The 27,787-nt window shown below is 38.3% G+C and overlaps 1 protein-coding gene across 1 annotated transcript; it reads right to left on the reverse strand.

Moving 5' to 3' along the window:
- Positions 1-287: 287 nt before the first annotated feature.
- LOC121505298 (cryptochrome-1-like) lies at positions 288-27,754 on the reverse strand. The gene is made up of 14 exons (XM_041780467.1): positions 26,816-27,754; positions 12,103-12,211; positions 11,860-12,002; positions 11,493-11,677; positions 11,301-11,389; positions 10,931-11,071; positions 10,023-10,334; positions 7,440-7,591; positions 6,698-6,900; positions 3,437-3,547; positions 3,243-3,341; positions 3,073-3,150; positions 2,739-2,843; positions 288-1,075 (listed from the first exon to the last, which is right to left on the reverse strand). The coding sequence occupies exons 1-13, from the start codon at positions 26,971-26,973 to the stop codon at positions 2,743-2,745; spliced, it is 1,881 nt and encodes a 626-aa protein (XP_041636401.1). The 5' UTR covers positions 26,974-27,754; the 3' UTR covers positions 288-1,075; positions 2,739-2,742.
- Between the last annotated feature and the right edge of the window lie 33 nt (positions 27,755-27,787).

Here is a 27,787-nt window from a genome sequence, read left to right on the forward strand (position 1 = left end):
GAGCTAATATTTTTTCATGGAATTACATGTTATTGTAAGTTCTATTACATGTACATGATATGGGTTTAAGAATGAAAATCATTGCACTGTTTTATTTAATATTTTTTTGTGTCCCAACGTTTTTGGAATAATTACTCTTTTGCATGCTTTAATATGTAGCCTGCCTAAGTCACATTTTAGTCCATTTAAGAGTTAAACCAGTGCACCAATCAGGCTGGTTTCATCTAAATTATCCCACTCTAAAGGTTTTAAACCCTTGAGTGTAAAGAAAAGTCAGAAACCATTTGTATATTTCAACCAGTTTTAATCAAACAAGCACAATGAGAAGAAACAAGAAGCAGGTGAAGCTTTTCTCTCCAGTGGTACATTTATTTGGGGGTTTATACAGAGCGAGGGGGGAGAGGGCCACCATGATATGAAGTCTCCTTTTCTCAACCATCGACACAGGCAGTAACTGGATAGATAAGTCACACTGATATTGCCTCTACAGTGAGAAGGAACAAAACAAGCACTGAGATAAGCGAGGAATTGATCAAACACATCTGTTTAGATACATCGGATGGCTCAAAAAGGAGAAAAGTGGGTAGTAGAATAAAACAAGCAGACAGGCGGCTGTATTTGAATAGATACAAGATTTTACACCTTTTCTTTTTTAAACGGACGGTCTATAAATGCTTTAATAATTTTATTGAAAAGTTTCCAAAAAAGAAAGATCCATCCACAATGATTTCTCATATCAAAAATATATCAATGGGTCTATGGCTACACAAAGAGAGAAAACACACATACAATATCCAAATATGTACAAGTTTGTATGTGAGCTGAGATTAGCAAATTCTTTATATACACAAAGACGGTTTGTCCCGACGAATCACGAGCACAGTGTAACATCCGCTGCAGCTGGGCTGTGCAGTCCACATGAGAATATACAGTCCAGATCGTGAGAGTGGGTTTAATGACATGTCCTTCTAAAGGTGTGCTCATGCAACAGTGTAGTGCTGGAACAAAAAGTCTTAGCATCCATTTTGGGGTCAGATGTGGTGATGATGTGACTGACAGTGGGCCGCACACACTCCTGTGAGACAGAGGAGAAAGGAAGGATGTTTACTAACGATACAGACGCTGATTCAAGAAAATAAATTCTCACAGTTCTGGAGTTTAAATCTTTGACATACTGGTTAGATCTACACCAGTTTCATACCATGGGGAGAAAATCGCACAATATTGGTGTTTTTATTGATAGTGACATTTTAATTGACAAAAATTGCAGGCAAACCATCTAAACTGCAAAAGCCTTGGCGACTTTCCAGAAGCACATTTATAAAATGTGGACTGTTTCAGGAGTTCTACAGCGTTTTGTCATTCCTGTCCAATGCACCTTTCATATACTATGATTCAAACTTTTGGTACTATTGATCATTAAATTAATAGAGATTATATTGTGACAAAATAAAGAAAATGAGGAAAAATATGCCAACGTTCCCAGAAAATTTCTGGGTCACATTCCAGATATACTCCAAAAAGGTCCCAGGAAGATTCCCCTAAATGGGGCCAGTGAAAATTCCTGAAATATTCCTGGAAAAGAATGCTGAGAAGTTTTGCAAATAGTCTGAATAATAACTGTTAAAAATTCCAAATGTATTGGAAGGTATGTAAATGTACTGGTAAAGTATTTTGAATTAAGGTTATTTCCTAGTATTTTTTTCATGAATTTACAAGGAATGTGGGGGAATTTTTTTTAATTGGAAAGTAAAGGCTAAGGATAAAGTTTAACTGAAACATTTGGGGGAATATTTTAAGAAATTTGGGGAAATTTTGGGGGGATATAGATAAATTCTTTCTTTAATTTTCAGGGAACTCGTACAATTTGGAAGGGGAGTTTTAGGGAATTTGGAAATTTTCAGGGATTTTACTGGAAGTTTGGGAAATGTATTTGTACTTCTGTAAGAATTTAATTTGAAGCTGAATTGAAATGTTGAGATTTATATGTATTTTTGGAATTTGAATGGAAATGTTTTGCAGGGCGATGGTGGCGGTTATGGAAAATTTCAGGGAATTTGTTTAGAAACATTTGCTGTCTTCTATATGGAATTTTGGTGAATTGAATTGTGATTTTTTTGTGAATTTGTTTAACGTTTTAGGGGAGATTTGCTTGAATATTAACATGGAATTTTAGAGTAAATTATCATTGGAATATTTAAGCTTTTTGATAAAAGTTTCACTGAAACATCTGGGAATATTTGATGAAATTTGGGCATATTCTTGGGCATGTTCATGAATTTTTTACAGAAATGTTAGGGATTTTGAAAAGGAAAGTTTCCTAAAAAATTCAAAACTTTCAGTAGAAGTTTGGTTCATGCAACGCCTTAGTAAGTCCTTGTGGTCCATTATCAAATTAACATGAAAAAATGAATCAACCATACCTCTGACTGGAAACCAGTCATTTAATGGGTGTTCTGTGTGTATAATAGGTTTTGTGCTGCTTGAATTTTAGTTAGTATCATCAGAGGCATGAAAACATCAGCCTGAGATGACCTCTGAACACTTTTTCTTTATTTTATTAAGGAAACCCTTTAGATTGATTGGTTGGTTGACCAACAGACTTAAACTTGTGCTTCCGATAATATTCGTGAAATTGCAAATTTCCATAATTCTCTAACAGTATTTTTATTTGATGTCAGCACTTGTTTGATATTTCTATTAGTCTGAAATAAGAAAATAAATGTAAACTAACCAACCTGTCTAGTGGCTGCTCTGTCTCTGGACTTTGGACCCTTTTCCATTCCCAGAGTCCTCGCTGTGCCGCTTTCCACTGGTCTGAGTGGTGCTGTGGTGCTCCGGTCCTAAAAATAACAGAGAGTTTAAAAAAACCTGCCTGAATATAAAGTCTTGATTTAGAATGATGATAATGAACTTTAATTATGGTAGAGACAGGCTGGTTCAGAGCTGACTGAATGTTTTCATACAAACAAAGAAATCTCTTCAACCAAGTAACACTCATTAAGTTATGTAAGTCTTCCTGGCAGAGTTTTGGGTTAAAAAAAATAAACAAAAATAAAACTGAGCTGATACCTTTTTGGATTTGAGCGCCAGGAATCTGCTGTGTGCTTTGAGGATAACACATCACACCAGCACTGGTGCTTGCATAACCTGGAAAAATGCAGGAAAACAAATGTAAAGGAAAAAGTGAGCATGTGGCATTTGGGTTTATTGAGAAAAATGAAGTGGCTGATGTTTCTCACCCTGCTGGTGTGCAGCCATGCTGGTCTGAGGGTCTTCCTGCAGGTACATCATGACTCCGCTCTGCCAGTCGTCCTGGGAATGAACCGGCACTTGATAGCCTAAAAATATAAAACAACATGTAAATTTCCTTCATAATAAAGACTTCTAAAAAGGAGGTAGGGTTCTACAAGTCCAGATCTATCTCTCTGCTTACCAGACGTAGATGCAGCATCGTGAGTCGACTCCACAGAGTATCCGATCACGTCTGAGGATGTCTCAGTGTTCCCGTTGTTGGTGGAGTTGGACGGCACAGTTGCCAGAAGGCCTGGGGACACAGACAACAGTAAACCACTTATATTCATAACAGTCAATTTACACAAACACTGCTGGTTTCAATAACAGCTATTTTAACTTGAGCTAGCCTGTAGCCAAACCCAGTTAGACTCTTTTAGAGTAAACTTGGTCCTCCCTTACAAACATCCTTTGTTTGCTTTGTGTTGCATAATAAAGTTGACATGATTTAGGTTTTCAATTTTGCTTTTCTTGTGTAAAAATGTGTTTTCTTTTTAAAAATGTTCTTGGTATAAAATCCTTTGCAGCATTTTAAATTTCTGTAGGAGCATTTTTTACGACTCAAGATGAAAACAAATGACAGCAGAAAAGCACCCTATAGATTTTTTCCTCCTACCCAAACAAGACAAAAAAAGTACAAATCATTCTCACATATTTACCCAGGAAATTACCGGCAAACTGCCCCTGAACTGCTATTTGACATCATACTCACACTTTATATCACTGCTTCATGCAGATTTTTGTGGTCAAAATAGCAGAGATGAGATTACTGGCGGAATAAAAGCGTAATGAAGTCATCTTATGATGAGGAGGGTGATGGTACTGCTTGCATGTAAACTGTTTATGTCCATGTTTACGTTACAGCGATCTGTGAGGGGGCTGTTTCCAGATTAAACATGTTTGGTATTTACAGGTACAGTGTGTAGAATAGGGAATATTAGCGTCATCTTACTATCAGATTCTAGATTGCAGGGCTCACTGCTCTCGTTGGTAAAGTCAAGGTGGCTTTTGAGGACAAAAAGACAAATTTCATCCATGACAGACTTAAGTATGTCAGTATTTCTATCTTTTTTTTTTTTTTTTTTTGCAAAACAACACAACATGCATTTCCTCTTATTTTTTCTCTATCTAAGCACTTACAATAATAAGCATGAAAACCAGTGGAAATTTTAAATAAGCTGCAACAGTTATTCCTAGTCTGTGGAGGGGGGCCCTCCTTATGTGTGAATAAGAGGCTCATTCTTAGTTACTAAGAATCAAACTATTTTTATATTCAGCTGACTAAAACAAATTCAAACATACCTATACATATATGTTGTTCCATTTTTACCAAGTTTGTTCCACTGAATTCTACTAAATGTTACACACTGTACCTTTAAAGAGGACATTTTGCTAACAACCACTCTGAATTCCAATCCACTAAATCAGCTAAAAATACTGCAGTATCCATGCTGGGCCAGTAGCTGATGGTGTGGCAATAAAACCCCAAGCAACAGGTCGACTGGGAGTGAGCAGCACAACCAGAACTCTGGAATCCATTAGTTGGTGTAGTCCACCTACTGGTGCATGGCTACTGCTGGAACTGCATTGTACATGCATGAAAAGTCTCAGTTCCTAAGCCCAAAACACACTGGTGCCGGACAGTAGCGTCTCATCATATCATGCATCTCTATTGGATCCCTAGAGCAGTGGTATTTCACCAGCGGCCGAGGCCTCCCACTTATTCTACACCTCTAACAAAAGATGGCGCTAAATTTCTTTCTGTGCTCTCAAACAGAGCTGCTGCTACAGCAGCCGAGATGGACAAAACAGCTGCTCTCTCAGGAAAACACTCCACCAGCCCTGGACATCTGCATCGGGAATAGAGCAGAGTCATCGTATGATGCCTCTGTGTTTGGGACTTTAGTGGGTACTCCATATTGCCAGTTTACATGCCAATGAAAGCCCTAGTATAATCACTCAATCATTGTTTATATATGCTCAATTCATAACTGAAGTTATCTTAAGACACTTTACAAAGAGGGCAGGTCTAGACCGCTCTCTCTCTTGTGACCTATTATAACAGACCAGCGTTAATCATTAATATGAAGACTATTATTATAAAGACCAGTGTTAATTTATTATCAGTAAATATAGCTGTGAAGTAGTATTGCTCTTGAATTCAATGAAACTGTGTTTGTTATGATAATAGATGTACATATGAATTTAAAAGATGAAGCAATGATCATGATTATGCTAACATTGCCAAAAATAATGGGGGTGAGAGAAAGACGTATAGAATATATAAAGAGGATCATAAAAATGCTGTTTTAGCTATTTCAAAATTTACTTTAATATATGAGGTGATTATAGCAGTTATAATAATAATAATGATAATACATACATTTGTGGAGTTTTAGGCTGAACCAACAGAGCTATGTTAGTTGAGGTCCTTTTACTTAATTTATCCTCATTCTTTAAACTTTAAAGTGTTTTTAAGGACTAAAGTTTGTTTCCTTGGTCAACCCTTAAACCTTAAAGTGTATCCAAAAGGACTAAAATTACTTGTCCAAAAAGCATATTTAAATAGTGGTAGCAGTATCAGCTAAAATGAATCTGTAAATATTGGTAAAAATCCAATATCATGCATCCCTAAAGAAAAGGAAGAAGAAATGTAGGAGCTGGGGTCAGGTGAGTCCACAGTAGCAGGATGCCTGTCCTAAAGATCCAAATGAATCTCTGCAGCACAGGGCCAGGAAGAACCCAAAGAGACAGCGAAAGTTTGCCTTCTAGAAACCCGTTTATGAAACTTATTTTTTTCAGAGTAAACAAAAAGGCATTTTCTGCAACATTCCTGCATCATTCCTGCACCTTGACACGACTTCAAGCTGAAAATCTACCCAACACTGGCTGGAAAAACTGCAGCTGAAGTTGGAGTGAAAAATTCAACTGTTTATATTCATACACGCAGCTTTGAAGGAAAACTTCAGGAAGTTTCAAGAATCGTCCCAGTGGCTTTAGCTTACTTCACTGCAAAGCCACTACCAAGCTCCAGATAAAGGATTTGTTGCTTGGACATGTCGTGCAGCTTTTTTAACTGAAGGCTTTGACAGTCAAGCAGGAAAAGTATACTATTTGTTTAGCAGCCTGCAAAAAAAACTCGCTCTTTAGGCAATTTCTTTTTTAAATTTTGAGCAGGACATGATGTATTCTTATTTACCCTATAGCCAAAATCCCCCTGAGAACTCAAAGCTCTCAAAGCTTGTTGAAATGCTTCCAGTCTGAAGTTAACTTCCTCTAACTCACTTTTATGGACCCAGACTTTGAGGAGCATTAGTCCATTATCATTTCAGACATCTGATCCACTCACTCTGCTCTGTATTAATATTAAAGCTGTCTGTGTGTGTATTAGGTGTGCTCTTACCGAGGCCTCTGTAACAGGAGAGCTGCTGGTAGATCTGTTTCATCCTCTCGATGTTGAGGCGGCTCGCCTCGGCGTGGTGCACCATGGGCTTTGGGTAATGCACTCCGATGATACACTTGGCTGCCTTCTGCACGCTCTCCGGGGCGTTCCAGGGATCATAAATATACTTGGCTGGAAACCCTCTCAGAATGGGCAGGTAGCGCCTGAGTGAAGAGATGGGGGGAATAATGAGTGAGTGGGGAAGTGTAATTTATGTCGAGACAGGAAAAGACACATCAAGGTGACACCTGTGAGCCCAAATTAACCAAGTTACAATTTATTAACAACCTCCCAGAGGACAGAAGCATTAAAATACAGCTAGAAAACATTATTCTCATGACAAAACACCACATATTATCATTCAGATTTATAAGGCAGCTACTGATTTGGAGATTTTAAACTATAACTTCAGTTATAACTGAAAGCACTTGGCCTTTATTAACTGCAAAACAAAAAGGATTACTATTGGGAGGGTTATGATCTGTTTTCTCTTCACTAGGCTTTTTAAACCATAAGACTAAGATTAAAGTCTGTAAAAACTCTGAAAACCCTGAATGCTCAATAGATAAGATGAAATTACTTCATTCCCACTATTTCCATCAATATCTCCTGTCAGTTGAGCCACAAAAAAGCCATTTTAATAGTCACAAATGCACTGCTGATAAAAAAAAAAAACATGAGCGCTAGGCAGATGTCTGAGTACCGTATGTAGTCTCCGTTGGGGTCCGTGCGTCGGCCGAAGCCTACGGGGCAGTAGCAGTGGAAGAACTGCTGGAAGAAAGAGCTGCAGGAGAGCCACATCCAGCTGCCTGCATTCACACTCCAGTCTGCATCCAGCAGCAGCTCCTCAAACACCTGCAGACACGTAAACAAACCTTATTTCAGCCGAGAAACACGAGTAAGCATCCTGCTTTTCTCAAAAGACAAATAAAATATCATGTATGAGTCTTTTGTGGAGTTTGGGAATTTTCTTTTTGTTGCTAAACTTTGAACACCAGATTAGTTGAAGTAAATTGTTTTCAATTATTATCTAGGAAAATCTGAAAATGTAAAATTTGGGGTCAGTAGATTAATAAAAAATCCATAACAACTGCAAAAACCTTAAAATGAGAATTTATGTGACATTATTGACATGTAATAATTAATCACAATTCATCACATTTCATTTTGCTTTTCTCTTTTAGTTCTGATGTTTTTGCACTTCAGAACATCTGTAAATTCCATATCGACAACTGGCAGTGTCTTGATTTGTTAATAAAATTAGCGAAAAGAGCTGTGTTTTATGACATTGACTTTTGGATTTATTGTTTGAATTTATGCTGCTACACCAGTGTGGTCTGAAACTATGACTTAGAGTTAATAGACGTTTCAAAATGCTCATTCTATTAAATAAAGTGTTTAACACGGTTATACATTGAGAGATATGCAGGAGTGCATGTACAAAATGACTCACTGACGTCCAGAGACCCTAGGTAAATGTGTCAGTATTTACACCTTTCAGGAGTTAAAGTTAGGGTCAACAATTAAGAGCTTTTCTCAAGAAACAGTTTAATGTTATACTTTTGTTTTGTAATTTGTTGTTGGGCTAGGCTACTTAATTCAGATTTTGGCTTCTCCTGATCATGGAAACATGATAGTACTGATTATATGATAACTGTGCCACATGTGTTGTTAAACTCGTTTTGTCCATAGCTTTTTTCATGTGTTCCGGCGTCTGTTGTGATATCGTTAGCCTCGTACCATAACTGCCTAACTCATTTTTTATGGTTTTCAGAAAAAAGGAAAACCACATTGGATTGTTTTTTTTTTTTTACCATAACAGTTAAGTTCTAAGCCACAACAAGGACTACATATCAAATATAAGTGACTTAATGCATAATAACTATTAATTAATTAGATGACTTAAGCATATAATGACTATGGACTGTATCAAGCACTCTGATTGGCTGAGGATATAGGCCATAAGGCACAATGAATAAGAAGTGTTGGGAGAGTAGACTTAGACAGATATTGCAATTAGGCCAAAAAATTACTTGGGCAATAATGCTATGAGGCTAATGATCTATTGGTCATGAGAGTAATTAGTTTTATTTATTCATTATTATTGTATAAGATAAGATAAGACAAGACTTTATTGACCCCCAGAGGGGAAATTCTGGCATTGCAGCAACACAACAGGTAGTAAAAATACAATGGAACTGAACAATTTAACAAAAAAAAACTTAAATAATAATTAAGTTAAATAAGGGACAGTACGTACAATTCACATTCCTTTTCAGGGATAGTAAACAAAGTGACGTGTTTGTGGAAGTGAAATGGTACACTTGTTGGCAGCAAGTTTTTTACAGAGAAGAGTTATGCCATGAAGAGGTCAAGTAGAATGGTATGTTACATGTGCTGTATTGAGCAAGATTATAAGTAATACAAGATAAACAGATAACAGCGCAGAATGAATATTAATACCAAGTTAAAGTGCAAGTAAATAATATAAAATGTATGTCAATATTTTACTTATGAATGCATTTTTCACTAATTTGTATTAATTGATTTGTTTTTCTAAGTGTTGAGTGTTAAACTCAGATAAATGCATGCAGTGCAGATGTTGAAAAATCAATGGGTAACTGTGTTTAATAATCTATAAAATTGTAATTATGATTGTTGTCACAATCAAGCAGTCAGAATTTTTAGCGTCATAAGCTAAGGGTGCTTTACTTCCTGTTTGGATGATGCTAGCTTCTATTTTTGAAAATAAGGAACTTCTGGTAGATTAAAAAATAAATCATAAATCACAGAAAAAGGAACTTGATACAGATAGAAAAGTAAAAAGCAATATCTAAAGGGAACATAAAAAAGTGAAGTGTTTGATTACACAAGGTTTGCCTGGTCCACTGAAGTGTTTTTTTTAAAGCGAAATGAATCATTAAGGAGTGGTGGTTTAGGAGCAGTCAGTACAATCCAACTGCTGCCCTGCTACAATAGCTTAACTATGGTGCACCTTAAGGGACAAAATAGTGTGTGATTCAGAAAATTTGATGCCTTAGATTAATGAAGCATCTATCAGTCTGTATATCTAATTTAACAGGTTAAGATTTAAAGCCATATTTTATAGAGATAGAAAGCATCACAACTGCTAGTGAATATTTGTAATTCGAAGGTCTTTACATCTGGATGTAAACCTGAAGAGATCTACCAAAAATACAAGAAAGAAAAAAAGGAAAATACTATAAACACAGAATAAACCTAAATACTCAAACTGACGTATAAGTACGTTGTGAACATGTTGTACCTTCATGCCCTCCTCCCAGCCGATCCACAGGTCTCCTCTGGTCAGGAAACACGCCACGGCGTGCCGGGCCAGGTGATGGATCCAGCCCTCCTGCCTCAGCTGGGTCATAATGGCGTCGATCCAGGGGAAACCGGTCCGGCCCTCGGCCCACTTGGCCAGAGCCTCTGGGTTGCGGTCCCAGGGGATCTGCACACAGATGGGATTGCTCTCCATCTTGTCGAAGCAGGGGTTGTTGGTAGCCGCCGTGTAGAAGAACTCACGCCACAGGAGCTGACCGTAGAGCGAGAGGGGAGGGGAGCTGTTTTTCTTTACCTGGAGGGGACAGAGGATGGAGCATGTTACTGGGTTGGAAAATTAAAAGGAAGCAGAATATAATGGTTTACATTTTTATCTTACACTTATGTCTCTTCTTGACGAACTTATGCAAACAACAAACTAAAGTGATGACTGTTAAATGATGCATAAAAATAACAAAACAAAACAGACTGTAAATATTAAATTGGATGCTCCTGTGTAATAAATAGGAGCCAGGTCAAAAAAGTCTGACTGCTGTGGATAATTTACCTCTATGCAGAATACCATGGGAGCCAGAAGGTGGCAGTATTAATAAACAACAAGACATCCAACTTTCACCTGCTGTAGAAGTTCACTGGAGTAAAATGTCTGTTTGCAAAATTGGCTGGGGAAATTTCAAATTGTGTCGCTACAAGGAAAAATCTAAATCAGATCTGGGACGCTGATTTCTGTCCATGAAATTAAACTCTTAGAAGAAAATAATGCTGAAACAAAAACTCATTCTGTATGAACCAGTCCTCTTTTAACAGACTTTTTTAAGCAACCAGGACTCTTCCTGATTTTTGCATTTTACCATATTGTTTCTGTCTGTGCTTAGATGTTTAAGGACTTACCTTCCTGTAAAGATCGGTGAGTTTGAAGTAGAAGAGGCGACAGGAAAGGCAGCCAAAACGCAGGTACGGACTGAGGCCCGTCGGGCTCGCCAGCAGAGAGTTGGCGTTCATTCTCGGACGCTCAAAGTTGGCAACCCATGCCTGAATGTGACACAGATATGAAGGATATCAGATATGAACATGCAGGACGGTACAGTGTTATGTCACAAGGTTTCCATGAGGGATGTCAGAGGATATGAGAGTTTAACCTTGTGTAATTACTAAATCGAACTACTTTTCATGGTTTTCAGGGACATATAAAGAGCAAAAACATATTCTGTGGGCAAGATTTAGAGGGTAAATACTCTTAAATGACAAAACTCTGACTGACCTTCCTCTCTAAATGCCTCTCAAGCCGTGTAAGAGCTTCTGTCTCTCCCCCTGGCCACACAGCTGAAGACAGACCTTCAGTATCAAAACCTGCACAGAGCACATTAAGAGAAACCATCACAATTAGATAAAAGTTTGAAATTCAATCATGTTTTAAGTCTTATTGGAACAATTTCTGTGCGCCTTCTCTTACCCAGCTCCTCCAAAGATGGGACCCCAAACTTGTCATCGTGGTCTTCGGACAGCGGCGTTGTGCATTTCCCCATGATTTCAGCTGTGATGGACTCTGCAGGCACCTCCACTGCTTCCATACGGCTGATGAGGGTCTGGAACCGCTTGTAGGTGAGAGGGGACTGACCCCCATTTAACTCTATGATCCTGCAGGAATACACAGAGAAAGTCAAAGACCTGATCAACAAAGATCCACAACAACGAAGATGTAGTAAGAGGTGGGGCTGAGCAAAATTACCCCGAGGGTAATCATGCAGATGTGACAAAACAAATCTTTCTTTTTAATACTCGATATATTATTCAGCCCCAGTGAGGTGCTCTTTACTCACTTGTCCAGGTCATAGAGAGTGTGGGAGATGCGAACTGTCACCTCCACTCCGGCCTCAGAGGCCAGTTTCTTAATAGCTGCATCTCGCTCCTTCCCAAACGGCTCAGAGTCGTACTCATAAGACAAACGAGAGATCTTCCATTCCTGCAGAAATCAGCAAAGTAATTAAAAGGTGAGTTAGAGAACACAGGAAACATACTTTGATACTTTATTCACTGAAGCTTGAAGAAAACTTCTCTGTCACCTTGAAAAGTCTGGGAAAGACATCAGTGGGTTGGCCTCGAATCACAAACAGTCGAGAGTTGAGCTTACGAAGGCTCGAGTCCAAGTCCTCAAGACTCTGCAATAAGAACCTGGAGGAGGACAGGAGGAGAGGAAGCTTGTTAGAAAACTGGCACCAACAACTCATCCTTGAATATTTAAGAAACATGTGGGAATGTGACTGCTGTGGTAGAGACATAATGGAGCTTCAGAGCAGTAGGAGGTCATTGCTGCTGTTTAGCAGAGAAATAATGATTTCAAGTTGTACTGGTCACAACAACACACAAATCAGCCTTTTGATGTGCTAATTTAACCGCATGGTTCTGGCACTGAAAATCATACTTTGAAGATGTAAATCAAGTGACCTACTTCATCAAATTCTCATTTTCATGGAGCTGCAAGGGAGGAAACAGGCAAATGTTTGGTCCAGTTACAGAACAATGGCCGTCTCTGGCCTAGTTTTTAAAACATGAATAAGCACATTTGTGTCCCTGAATGTATCTCTGCTTTGACGATGGGCTTTTACAGTAATTTCAGTACTTGAGTATTCGCAAAACTGTTTGAAAGATTACCAGAGCACTCACTATTTACATGTTTTTACCTTAAAGAAAGGTTAGACATGACTATGCTGTGATCCCACTATGTTTTTTGTGATCTGCTGCTCATCAGTGCTTCAAATTCCTGAACTGAATGAAAAAACGATTAATAGTAATGTAAGCAAGGGCCAATGGTTGCACCTTCACTGTATAAATGTCAAGAAAACATTACAACATTACTCCAAGTCCAAACTTTATTCAGCCATTGCATCTCCTCTTTGGAAAAAGCACAGCACCTCTGTCTCCAACCTTCAAAATAAAAGTTCCCTAGATACCATACTGTTAAGAAGAGACAAACTCACATGGCGTGTAGCAACTGCAGGACAAAATAGCTACAGTAACATGTGACTGATCTATCCAGTGTATTAACTGAGCTTTAGCGAAGCTACAACTAGCAGCATGTATGAAGAGCTACAGTGTTTACACCTACTTCTTTGACTACGATCAGAGCCACAGCCCACTTCTTTAAATCATCTTAGACTTTAAACTTAGAGTTGGGCCAGATTCAATCCAATATTGGTACCAGGTCTGATATTGATACTATTTTGATATCATGATCGGACCGATCCACGTCACCAGGACAGCAGCTCAGCCTGAGTTTACTCGTCATCATATTTTGCTCTGACTCTAAAGAGCAGTCAGATAAAAACGAGCTGCAGCGACTCGTATCACAACGGCTTACAGAACTTGTGACTCCCTTCGCTTAAGTCCAAGTGAGCTGTGGCGTTAACCGAGGTCAGAGAAGCAGCTATAAGGAGTGAAAACTAGGCTGACGTTAACGAGGTGCTAAAGTAAATCACTGATAAACAAGATACTCCTGACAAATCTTACAAAATGAAAGCCTGTAGTTTTTGTTTCCCTGAAGTGATTTTACGGTGAACGCCCACAACAAGAAAGGCCATATTATTAGTAGAAGCTTTACATCGTTGCGTCCTTCTGCAATGAAACCTAAATATATCCAGCTGAGTTGAAAGTTTATGCTTTTCTTATTGGAAGAGGTTCGTTAAATTTGTAGATATTTATTTCTACATATTTACTTTTTATAGTGTTATACTTTTAATGTAAATAAGCAGTTTGCTGCGGTAGTCCTGTGGTGTTGCTAGATGTTTATACTTGTTTAAAAAGCTATGAGACAGTCACGAGTTAAAACAAACATTTTAGCTTTATGTTTAGTTGCTGTAATGGAGAAACAAATCACTGCAGGGCTGGGCTTTAGATCAATGCTTCACAAAGAATGCCAAAAAGGAGCACACTCCAACATTTCACTTTTTAAGGTGCACAACATAAAAGACTTACAGAATTGAGGGGTCAGCACTCCAAAAATGTCCTTTATAAGTTGTTTTGTGTCTAAGCAAGGCACTGGCAATTACAGATGTGTTTTAACGCTGTGTTCTTCAGTGACCACAACTCCTAAAAAATGACACTTAAATGTTTGTATGATGTGCAAGCATAACATCTCTGCTGCAAACAAACTGTTTACAAGTTAATTATTCAGCCTTTATTTATAATTGCATCATATACGGATGGAGAGAATAAAAATTCAGCAATAATGCTTCAACAGCAGTGAATACACCTGAGCAGCCCACTTGAGTATTGTCTGTGCGTGGGAAACACAGACAGCCTGGATCAAAAGTTCATGAGTGATTTTAACTAAAGAATTATTCACGTAGGTTTCCTCCTGTCTGGAACAAAAAGCCCTGGTGATTAAAACTTTATAACAAAGTTTCACATGAAAAACAGTTTTTTTTTCAGAAGATGCTCTCTGCAAGCTGAGCTGTAAGCTAGATTACTCTTTTTTTGACTTTGTTGCTCATAAATGTTTTGCTGGCAGCTTAATTATCTGCAGAGCTGACCTCTTCTCCAAAACATACGGACAGTGAAATAAGCAACTATATGTTTCTGTTCAGCTTGTAGCCTCCGAAGCTGCTAACTTTCAGAGCTTTTCTTGAAGATAGTGTTCCTTGTTGATTAATTTTCATCTTACACGTAAAATATTACTTGAAAGACTTGTGTAGAATAAAATTGGACAGAAGTGTTGAAAATCTTAAAACAGAAAGGAATAAATTGAATGCAACCTTATTTGCAGTTAATTGCAGAGCATATCCTCTTGGATAAAGTCTACATAAGACTTTTATGACCTGAGCTTTCTCACTTCTTATGACAGTCAACCCTGATGACAAATAGCCTAAAATCACCAGAGCTACAAAGTGAAATGAAACTATCATCCTCAATGGCACCAATTTTCCTCTTTGTAATCCTGACGGCATAATTCCCCCTGAAATGGCCCAATTTAACCTCCATTTAGCCTGAATGAAAAAGAAAGTTTCTGGGCCTAGGCAATGGAAAAGAATACAGTAAATCTCATTCCTCCTTCTCCTTCTGACATAACTGACGATGATGCATCATTAATTTGAAAAAGACAGGCCTTGAACTCAGCCTTAAGGCTGAATCATTCAGACAGTGGATGAGTCAACCAACCCGCATCCACATGAGTTTAATCATCTCTGAATGTGACGTCAGTGAATATAAGAAAGCCAAATGTACTGACCCTGGAGCAGAAAATATGACCAACAGAAACATCTTACTGTTAGGATACATCATATTTCATGGTTGTTTCACTGCACAGTCCTTCTGTTTTTCTTTCCTGTAGTCACAAACAGAGTGTAAACATAAGAACAAACACACCCACAGTCACAGGTCCACACATGCGCACAGGCTGAGCGGCAGTAATGTGGAGCTTCCCGTGTTGTTGCTATAGGTACCAAAGTTCGTAGGTGGAGGCTTCCTGTATCAGCCATGTCTAATCATGTCTGATATGAAAACCAGGTGGGAACTACTGTGAGAGTACTATGAAGCAACTCTCACTACTGTACTTTTCATGCTGTTACAGTTTACAAATCACTGACATTTTTGCACAGCTAATTTCTTGAGAGAGATTCAAAACATGGCTTACTTTAACAGAAGTTTGTAGAGATCTACAGAAAGAGCATCTGCTGTCCAAATCTGATCATGTTTGAGTTATCTGCTGTCAAATCATACATAGGTTTTTGTTTACATTATAGATTTTTGTCAAAACTTTAAAACATGTTTACATTTCAATGCATATATTGAGTTGTGTTTGGAGTTAATTTTGAAAACTGTAGTTTGAGATATGTGATATCATATTTTTTAATTAATGCAAACTGTTGACAAGCTCATATCATGCTGGATTGTGGTAAAACTTCATTTTTCCTTCATCTCTCTTTAACAATACCTTTCTTAAACTGACATAAGCAAATAAGATAAGTAAATCAAGTAAATGTGAGTCTTCTCTTCCAGGCTTGAAATCTAAAATAACAGCAACCTTAAGTGAGTGTACTCCCTGTGCAGAGCATCTCTGTTGATGTGTCTTGGGCTTTAACACAGGTACTGAATTTGATGGACTTGGTTTGTGTAGTGCAGAAATTCTCAACTGGTCTATGCTTGACACCTACACCGACCTCTTAATGAGATAGTGCGACCCAAATTCCCCAAACATTTCAATTTATTCTACAAAAAAAAAGTTTGCCCTTACATGGAACAAAACATATGATTGGTCAAAAAGACAGGACAAACACTCATTCAAAAAACGGATCACAAGGAAAACATTAGGGCTGGGCAATCAATTGCAAATTAGATTAATTTGCAAATTAAATATTGCTGCAATATTTCTTGACCTGACCTGAAATTTGTCAAAATACCATTTAAAGCTTTTTTTTGCAGCAGAGATGTTAAGCATCGTCATGCAACCATTCAAGTGCCATTTTTAAGAACAGCCCACAAAAAAACTTACTTTCTTCATTTTTGTACTTTTTCTTGTTAAAGAGTGACATAAAAATGATCACTCCCTTCAATACAATAATTTATATCTAATTTGCAATATGAGAGAAAATAATCAGAATTAGATATTTCTTGCAAAATTGTTCAGCCCTAGTTTAATCTACTATTGTGTTGGTTATGGTATAGAATGACTTATTGCTTGTTTTTGATGGAAAATACATCAGATGAGGAACTAAACAAAATAACTGCATATCAAATCGCAATTGCAATATTAGGTAAAAATATCACAATTAGATTATTTTCCCAAATTGTTCATCCCTAGAAAACATACAGGAATATATTTTATTCTACTCAGTTTCTCATATTGTGTTATTTTTGGTTGTTTTCTAGAGCTATTTGGAAGTTAACACATTATCATGGGAAAACAGCAACAGGTAAATAAGTTGCATTTCAAGAAAAGAGCCAAAATTTTCAAGTTATCAAGGAAAGGATGTATGTCATCAAACTTTTCAGGCACATATTTGAGACCCACTGAAAACATATGAGTGACCCGTGCTTGGGTCCCAACCCTCCAGTTGAGAACCACTTGCCTAGAGTCCAGCCCTGCAGGGATTTTCCTCCTCATTACATCAACTTAAACAACAGCTTAGATGTTTGTTTCAACTCACAACTTTCTTGTTTAGAGACCAAGATGATTCAAAGAAGCGGGCTGTGGCTCTGGTCGTAGTCAAAGAAGTAGTTGTAAACACTGGAGCACTATAAACTGGCTGCTAACTGATATTTGAAATATTTTAAAGTCCAGTTAATGCAATGATTAATACTTTGTTATGGACAAGTTTTTTAAAATTGAGATTGGAATAGAGATGGAAACCAGTGAGAGAGAGAGAGTGGTTACTAGTATGCAGAAAGGAGCCACAGGCTGGGTTTGAACCCCGGCTGTCTGCTTTGAGGATGACAGCCTCTCTACATGGGACATGCAGACATAACCACTGAGCTACAAGCCTTTCATTTCCAGCAGTTTCCTTTCAATTAAGTTCCCCAGTTATTATGTTATGTGGATGATTTTTATCATGAAACAGCCAAAACAGGAAATGTGGTGTTTTCAGTTGCACAACTCAGCAGGACAGAAACAAAACCTAAGACTTCACAGCTTCAGTTACACGTAAGTTATGTATGCCATGACAGACTTGTTCAAGGGGGAGAAGTGAGGTTATTACACTTGCATCTAAATGTGCAATCCCTTTTAATTTTGCAATACCACGATGCACTACCCTGATCTCCTGAAAATTTTTATGCTCAGAAGTTAATAGCATCATATGCTCTTATCATCATGATCATTGAACTGCTAATCGGTAGTGAAATTCCTGATACAGTCTCAGTTTCTGAGCATGTTTGCAAAGCAGCTGAAGAGAAAAAGTAGTCAGAGCTGGTTTCCTCTTCTCAGGAGCCTATAGGAAGTGCCCTGGAGAATTTTATACATAACTTAACATCCTGTGAGCCTGCCATGAACACTCTGTACAGTAACACAGTGTACATTCACATCTGCAAGCTGTTATATCACATAAACTGACAATCTTCCTCACTCTTGAGCGAAGATTTATCCTGCAGGTCAGAGAAATGAGTCCAGGGTCACTCATGACGCCGACTGCCTTGCTCTTTTCTGACCTTGTAGGCCAATGTGAAGGCTGAATCAGACCATGTGACTCCAAAAGAAACCCAGTTAGCTTAATCTTCCCTCTATCAGGGAGGATTAGAAACAGAGAAAACTGTGCTGCAGTGCACTAAAACATTCATCTGGGGCTGGTTTTCATTGTTTCCTTTTTCCAGTCTTCTTATAAACACTCTTTTATGGAGCAGCACACTAATCACATCCTCATGAACCTCATTTGCTTTAAAGGAAGGACTTTCATGCACATGGGCCACCCATAATTCCTCTGTCTGCTATTCTTTAACAGTTCCAAGCATCAAATGATAACATAGATATCAGATGGAAGCAGCTTTGCTGAGATTAAGCAGGCGGTTTCTCTGCTCACTGCAGATAGCGGTCGTGGACTTCTGCAGGAGAGTAGAAGTAGGTCAAACACATGAGGGGCCAAACGGCTACTACTAACACACTGACCTACTTGCGCTGAGTGAGGAAATGTTGGGGGATGAGGAAAGTAATTGTGATTATATCATTGGCAATGACCTGCCTCATAAACTGAGGATTACCCCCCCTGGATCTGAAGGACAAGGGTGCTCAAACCTCACTTCTTCACTAGCTATTAAATGATAACCTGAGTGGGCTGTAAGTGCAGAAATGAGGACAAATTAGACAAACACAGGCTGAATCACACTTTGTTAAGTTAACAGCACAATCTTTCCTTTGCTTTAGCATCATTTTGTGACTCATCACCTTGAGTAATGCACACTGTCAGATACAAAATAACAGAATCAAACATTTAGAGCTACAAGTAATAGGTTTTAGCTGAGCACTAACAGTTTTTTGCAATGAAATATAGCCTGTGTTTCCACATACAGTGGTATTTTATCAGCCAACTTAAGTTTGAGAAAAGGAATTATGTTCTTTATCACTTCTTGACTAAACTTGCCATATTTCTAAGCCTTTGAATCTTTGTCTCTAGACTGTTCAGCTAACATGTCAGGGGTTGCTTTAGACCAGTGATACTCAACGCGTGGCTCTTTTATGATGTTTTATGGCTCTTTTATGTCTTAATTTAAAATATTATTCCCCAGAAAACCTTAAAAATGGAAACTTAGACCTCAGAAATTACCCATTAATCATCACATTAACCAGTTTGTTTCCCACATTCATTTGCAATTTTTTGTCCCCTTTTTTTACTTTTTTTTGCCACTGTTAATCCGTGTCTGCTGCTTTTAGCCCATTTTTACCACTTCCTGTAGTAACTTTCGACCATTATTACCACTTTTGATCCCATTTTGCCATTTGTCATCAGCTTTAGCCACTTTTATCCTGCTTCTTCACAATTTTTCACCCATTTAAGCTGCTTTTTGCCATTAAATGACATTTTTTACCCCTTTTCCCCACCTTTTTTGCTCATTTTAGTCATTTTTCACTAATTTTTGCAGCTTTTTGACCACATGTAACTTAATTTTTTTGTGACTTTGCATCCATTTTTGCCACTTTTCACCTAGTTTTCTCAATTGTTTGCCTATTTTGCACCTTTTCCCCTCATTTTTTGCCACTTTTTTGCTGCTTTTTGTCCATTTTTGCCACCTCTCACCTATTTTCATTGCAAATTTATCCCATTTTTGCCACTTTTCACCATTTAGATTGTGGCTCTTGCAAAGGCATTTTTTCAATAATGTGGCTCTTTGGTTGAGCAGGGTTGAGTAACGCTGCTTTAGACCAAGCCCTGCCACTTTCTAAGGTTTATAAGTTTAATGGCTTTAAACAGTAAGTGAATTATCTGCAGAAGTCTCCTCCCCTTAAAAACAACAGACAAGGACTAATGAGAGGCCTTTGGTCTATAGTTAATGCCTCTACCATGCTCTAAAGCTGACACTGGATGTTCAATAAGGGGGGTGCAAGCAAAGCTACCACTTATGCACGTATAACTGATGCCATGCTATCATTTTGTCAACTATTTTTCTCATCATCAGAGTGTAACGTTTGCACAGTGCTTTATAGTTAAGGCAGCTGCTTTAACAACTCAAACCATCTGCCTTTAAATACTGATGTAGAGAAAAAAACACCAGAACTTTTTATAGCACATTTCTGTGCAAAGCCTGGAAGAAAAGGCAGAATATGCAACTTAAGATTAAGGAACAAGGAACTTTGTGATTGCTCCTAATGAAGTGAGCCATTTGAACACAGCAGTGGTATCTCTGATAGGGAGGCAATACCACTTTTTCCAGATAAGGTACAAGTACAGTTTATATTTTGTACTAACCGATACAGAATGCAAATATGAATACTAAACAATGCCTGTACAGTTGTTAAAATTATTTGCAGGCTTGTTTTATTTTCATCAGATGTTCCTCACCCCTTTTCTGGACAATTTAGACTTCTATAGTTTGCAGTCTGCCCTACTTTTTGGGCCCTGATTTATGTAAAATTCATCAAACTGCTGATGTGAGCCTAACTTTGCCTCCATACTCTCACAATCAGAGGCAAACATGATGCTGTAAATGTTGCAGAGTGCAGTATCTTCATTGACTATGGGTGCAAGTATTTAGGCATGCACTACCCAATATTGGTATTGGGTGTCAATGCAAACATAATCTCTGGTTTCTTATAAACACACAGGGGTTGGACACTTTGTGTGCATGAGACTTAAGTGCAATCAATCAATCAATCCAAATCGATTTAAATCTTCCAATTAGAGCCATGTGGGGGAACAGTTTCTTAATCCTGCTCTTTCTGTACTTCTTACATTGATCACCCACTGTCACTGAGCATGACCGACCAGCTCAAAGAGCGTGGGGGTTACTTCAGCATGTACTTTGCATGCAGAAAAACAGCTGTGGGTTGACTGGCTTTTGTCATTATGTTTGATGAGTTGGCTGGTCCACCAGCACGGAGAAAGAAAAAGTCCACAGTTATCTTTTGACATCCAAATTCCCCTTAAGACTGTTTTATCGCCAGAAGTGTTTTCATGCAAGTGCATCAATTTTGCTAGAACCACATCTATCAAATCTGTCCCTCAGCCTTTTTGCTTACTTTACACAAAATTTAACTTGTTGCTTATATAAAAATTAACTGAATGAAGAAAAAGTGCACTCTCTTAAAAGAGGGCTTTCCTCTTCATATTTTTCTCCCTCATGCACACCTACTCATTTTGAGATAAAGGGTTTCCCTTCATGCATATGTCTGGCATATACTTAAAATGATATGAAGGGACTGAATCAAAGCATACTGTACGTTCTGTGTGTGAGCTCTGCGTCACTCCAGACCGCTGTTACATAACTGTGGAAGCATAACATGGATGCTCCATAAACAGGCGCGCCTGCTGTTGCTGCTGCCCTACTCTGCCAGTGACGGCATGGGACCAAACCAGCGCACACAGCGGGAGAGGAAACAATAACATCCAGGGTGACTCCAACTGTACGCTCAACCTCCGGAGCCCTTTCTTTCTACAGCTGCATGGGCAAGCTGTTAAATGTGCCAGCCAGGACACCGTCGTTCCCAGACAGGAGCGGCTAGCTGAGTTGTTAATAAAAGTCTGGGTCACTGATCAAGCTGGGAAAGGAAACAAAGCCTGGTGTTTGTTTTGAAAGGGTAAACTTCCCACATAACACTGGAGGTCAGCTAAGGCTGCCTGCTGGGTAGTTATAAAGGCAGAGAGCAGAAAATTAGAGAACAAAAACACAACAGTATCCACAGCTTTCCTCACCTTTATCACTGACACATAAACCCATAAAGCTTTATGAACTTATTTGTGTCAATTACCTTTCTCTTATCTCGCTTCGAGACAACAGGCACATGCACACTCACTGGCTGTTTGGACTTCTGAGAATGTCAGTTACGTAAAATCTTAAATATTACATGTTGCTTTGCCTCGTCTCCACCAATGAAATGTGGGGATACGTTTTGGATGTGGAAGTTAGGAAAAGCTGAGAAATGTGCTGCAGAAGAAAAGACGAAATCAACCGCAGGTTTTTTTTGTCATATCCAAACAATTTGTCATTTTCAGCTCAGGCAAATACAGAAGAGCCATTAAGCCTAGAAATGTGGAAATGTACCTAATTTTATCTCAAAGTATATAACAGATTAGTCACTTGGGATGTTGGAAATCTATTACCGAGTCTCAAATCCCAGTGGAAGAACTAAGTAATGCCAGCACAATAAAAAACAGAGCACAGTGAGGTGTGCAGTGCACTGAACCAGAGACTTGGCTGTCAGGAGCCTGTGTGGTGATATAACCCTTTAAAAACAGCCGATGAAACAAAGTGCCCAGACTGCAGACCATTTTTATACAATGATTAAAGCATCAGAGGGAGTGAGGGATCAACACACATAAGTGCTGTTTACTGCTTTGACATCTCACCTTTAGAAAAGAGCGAATAAATGAGGCGTTTCCCTGCTCAATTATGCATCTAAAGGTGCACTTAAAGTTCATTTTAATGATGATTATAGGGTTAAAAACTGCAGCTTTATACACGATAGAATGTAATGAAGGAAACACTATGATTAGTGGTAACCCTTACAATGTTGATATCATTTTTAAGTAAAAATCCAAGCTCAATGTCAAAGGTATTTCCTGGTGTGACAGTTCAGATAGTGCAATTACAGCTTTTTATATAAAGTTCTTAATGACTATTTGTTTAACCGGGTATAAATTAATTTAAACAAGCCTACAGAAGACAACAGCTCAGTGTTAAATGGTGCAAAGTGAGCTGAAATGAACATGAAAATTAATTATGGAATGATGTAACATGAGGTCATTCTTCTGATCCTTAAATCAGTTTTTGGCAACCAGTGAATGACACGTCAGGGCATCTGAATTAGCACCAACAAGCATCAAAGTAACAGAACCTGACAGCCAAAACATAATGCATTAACTATCAAAACAACATGGAAATTATAAGCAAGGGTCTGGAGGGATTTAGGCTTAAACTGAAAAATTTCACAAGGATACAGTCAGTAAAAGTCGGTTTTGGTTATTCCAATGTGTTTTCCACATACACTATAACTGGTTGGACCACCCAGGTTGATCTACAGGATCCAAGTATAAGTTACTGTATGTGTGCAAGAGAGATATCCATCAACAAGTCTCTTCAATAAATCCACTTATTGAACTGCAGCTGTTAAAAATAGGACATAGCTTCAACATTCTTCTGCAGCTCTTTGTTGTCAAAATGATTCTGTATTCTAGGATGATTACAGCAATATTCTACCTCATTAATAATAAGCCTTAATATGATGCTCTATGGATTATATAGGCCATACAACTTGCTGTGGATGAATACCGTCAACATAGCCATCCTTACTGCAAACTGTTACTGTGTGGGAAATGCTGAACTTAATTCCAAAAGATTTGAAGAGTTACAGAAGTTGACAATCAGAACATCCAAGATTTCTCTACAGGTAACTTTTCCTGACAGATTGCTTTATCATAACCAATTTTAGAGAAGTCATATATGGAGTCATATATATGAGAAATTTAGAGTGGCACATGTAAGGCTAATGACAGCACAAACAACCTTGGTTTCAGAACGTTTTTCATCAGTGTTTATTATTGCTAGGTCATAAAAGTAAACTTCATCTTTCCCTGGTTGCACCCTTAGCAGTGTTTGTACATAGCTCTGTGCCCTTTATTCAACAAGAACACACTGTTTGCTAGAACAAAAAACTGTGACTCTGGAAACACACCCCTAGGCATGTGCTTGAAAAGTGACTAGCTACAACTCTATGGTCAAACTAGTTGCATGCATTATCAGTAAATTGATTCATCTGTTTATTAACTAACTTATTCGATTTTAAATCAGACACCTGCTAAACACAGAAGTTTGGATGTTCTTGGCCCACTTGCACGTAACTTCAGAAAAGTCTGAAAAACAAATATATATAACGCATCAGAGATTTGTCTCCTCAGTGTTAGTAATTGCTTGTAAAAATTAAATTCTAGAGATGCACTAATTGTGCAAACCAGGGGGGTGCATAGATGGTCGAGTACTTAAGGCCCTACCCATGTACACGGGCGGCCTGGGTTCGAATCTGGCCTGAGGCCCTTTACTGCATGTCTCTCCCCACTCTCTTCCCTGTCTCCGAGTCTATCCACTGTCCTTCCTCTATCAAATAAAGGCATGAAAAGGCCCAAAAATAAACCTAAAAAAATTGTGCAAACTTGGTCCGATATCAGTACAGATGCTTATAATATTGATTAAGCTGATTGCAAAGACCAACAATGATGTTTTATCATCACATCTTTTGGTGTTACCCTCCCACTATGCCAACATTTCCTCTCATGTTTGACCATGAAAACAAATCGGTTTATCCACTTTGACTTCTATTTGATACATCAGTTAATTGTACCAGATACCAGCATTAAAGGTGGTGTGTCTACGATTGGGAATTTTAGTGACATCTAACAATGCAATGATGACTTTTTATGGTACCTGTGGCAATCAGTAGGATTAAGATAAATGTGTATCTGTTATTTGGTCCCCTCTGTGGTACTGTGGAAACATCCAAGAAGGCAGACTACATGGAGGGGACCCTACATATGTATAAATGAAAGGCTAATCCTATGTTAATAAGAAAATAAACACTGTTATATCATATTTTGAATATATAATTATACATACTCAGGAGATTTAATGCTAATTTAATAAATATTAACCACTGAAAACTGTTCAAGTCACATCATTTGCAAAAGGGCGATGTTTGTAAGCAGGGCCAATATTGGCGTAAACCATTAAACCGATGTGTCAGTGCATCCCTAAAAAATGCTTTAAAACTTAAAATAAAGGCCCACCCCAATGTGAGACCCACATCCTTTTTTTAGCCTGACGTTACTACTTGTTTTGTGAAAAAACAAATAAATGCAGAATCATTTTACAGACTTAAGTAAAAGTAAACAAAAGCCTGTTTTTTTTTTAAGTAAGTAACCTTAAAGTAAGTCTTTTAAATTCTCAGTTTTTCATACGATGACTGATGCATGATGTAAGTGTTGGCAGATGTGAACATTTTTGACAATATACACAACTGATATCTTTGCTATAAAAAACTGCCTACCAGTATATCAGCAGCAAATATTGACTGTATGAATAAATAAAGTAGCAGAGTTTTAGGCTGGACCAACAGACCCACGTCAGCTGATGACTTTTTCCTTGTTCACCATCATTGCTTACACTTTAAAGCAGTAATACTCAACATGTGGCTCTTTTGTGATTATTTGTAGCTCTTTTATGTCTTAATTTGTAGAATTATTCCCCCAGAAAACCTTAAGAAAGGGAAACTTTTTTGCCACTTCTCACCCATTTGAACTACTTGCCATTAAATACTGCCTTTGTCCTACTTTTTTACCCATTCTGACAATTTGTTTTTCAACATTTTACCCATTTCTTGCCACCTTTGTCACATTTTTGCCCCCTTTCATCTTTTTTTCTCCCTATTTCACCCTTTTAAGCTAACTTTTGTCATTATATACCACTTTTTTCCTAGTTTTTACCCATTTTAGCCACTTCTTGTTGCCACTTTTATTCCTTTTTTCCCTTTTTCACCATTTTTGTTGCCATTTTTCAACCATTTAAGCTACCTGTTGCCATTAAATACCACTTGCTTCCTCTTTTTTGCTCGTTTTTGCCACTATATCCCATTTTTCCCCTTTAACATCACTTTTCACCCATTTCACACCACTCTTGACTGCTTTTTCCCATTTTAGTCACTTTTCACTTATTCACTCAAAGGTATTTTTCAACAATATGGCCCTTTAGTTGAGCAGAGTTGAGTTACACTGCTTTAAAGTGTGTCTTAAGGACTCAAATCTAGTTGTCTGTTCCATACTCAACCTTTATATTGTGTTTTTTATAGACTGGAGTTCAAGGTCTGATCGACATTTAAATATTGGAATTGATTTTGGCTAAAATTAATTTGTAAATATCAGCATATCGGCAAAATCCAGTTCTGCACATCCCTAAGCTATAAACCAGTGTTTCCCAACCATTTTTGTACCTATGAAAGCTGAGCCACCTTAAAGACCCACAAAAAAAGGAGTGACACAGTGCTGTTGAAAAATTAACATTGATTTCAATTGTTTGACTGATAAAACCCTCCAAAATAAGACCTATGCATGTTTTTCTTACCATAAGACCTTATTGCATAAACTACTTAATAACTGTCTCATCTTGGTTTTAGCCAACATGTGCAAATCTTATTTTGGAAGCCTTAGAGCTGACAAAGCTTTGTACCCTGCTGAGATCATTGACCCTAGGGGGTCCTGGACCCTAGGTTGGTAACCGGTGCTATAAACCCTCAAAAACCCCTAAAAACTATGGGTTAAATAACTAGTTTACACTCAAAATAGTTCCCTATACATTGTCTGCAACTGAATTCATATATTCACCAGCCAGTTATCACATTTTTAAGTCAGATATCAGCAAAATAATGAATTCTGGAGGGTGAAATTATTAAGTGACTATTGATATAATCATCAAAATACAAGCACTGCACTCATACTGCTCAGAAAACAGATACTAGTGGATGTGAGAAAATGAAACTAAGTCAAAGCACTCAGGTGGATCATAGTGAGGTGTTATGTGTAATCTGTAAACTGTGTAGTGGTGCCGCTACTATAGAGCCTGCACATCTGTGTTTGCACGTGGTTGGCCACTCACCTCCACCTGTTGATCCCAACGTTGGAAGATCCCGCGAACCAGGGGTCGAGGATGTAGACGCAGCGGACAGTGTCCGCTCCCAGCAGAGATTCCTTGAGCGACGGGTTGTCGTGGAGCCGCAAGCCCTTCCTGAACCAGTGGATCGTATTAATGACCATTACTCAACTTGACGAGTCCTTATATTCGTCTTTGAATGATGAAAGAGTCTTTCTGTGCTCACTCCTCTGTTATTCCGACTTTCTGGCAGTGTTTAAAAAAAGTATGTCCAAGAAAAAAGTCCAAAATGAATCCAAATATGTGAGGGAAATAGCTCGTATGCCTTTTTAGCACACAAACTTCTTGATTTCAGTGCTAGTCTAGTAAATTAGCCTTGCTCTAACAGAACTTTTTCCATTATGTCGAAGAATCTAAAAACCGTTGGCTGCTGAACCATTTGGGCCGCGGACAGCGCGCGCTCCTCGGCAATGTGACAGCTACAAACACGGCGGGCGTTAGGACCTGGTTCTCTGAGGGGCACCAGTGTTGCTTGTTGTATAACTTGTTTTTCTGAATAATGAAAAATGGATTTATAAATGTACATGAACTAAATCGCTTTGTTGAACCCACATTCAAGAAGCATTATATACGTCTTATTTGATAACAAAGGTATCAACTCGCTCAATTTGAGGCAGTTGGCGATGCTAACGGCCACAAGACACGGTGGCAAGCCGTGAATACTGAGAAAGCGGGTTATGTAAATACAAATTCTCACTGCAATACTGTTAATTTCTTCGACTGAATGTACCTAAATGATCACTTAGCTTTTATAAATCCGTCTCTGTTCCGTATGTATCGTCTCCTTCAGGTCCGAGCGGTTGTTTTGAGTTGCTATATCAGAAATTTTTCCCTCAACGTCTACGAATAGCTGCTCAACCTCCTCGCCGCACCTACAGCCGTGACTCCGCCCATGCCATACGCACATAGCTCTGGGCG

The sequence above is a fragment of the Cheilinus undulatus genome, linkage group 23 (assembly GCF_018320785.1).
Source record: "Cheilinus undulatus linkage group 23, ASM1832078v1, whole genome shotgun sequence".
In the NCBI taxonomy this organism is placed as follows: domain Eukaryota; kingdom Metazoa; phylum Chordata; class Actinopteri; order Labriformes; family Labridae; genus Cheilinus; species Cheilinus undulatus.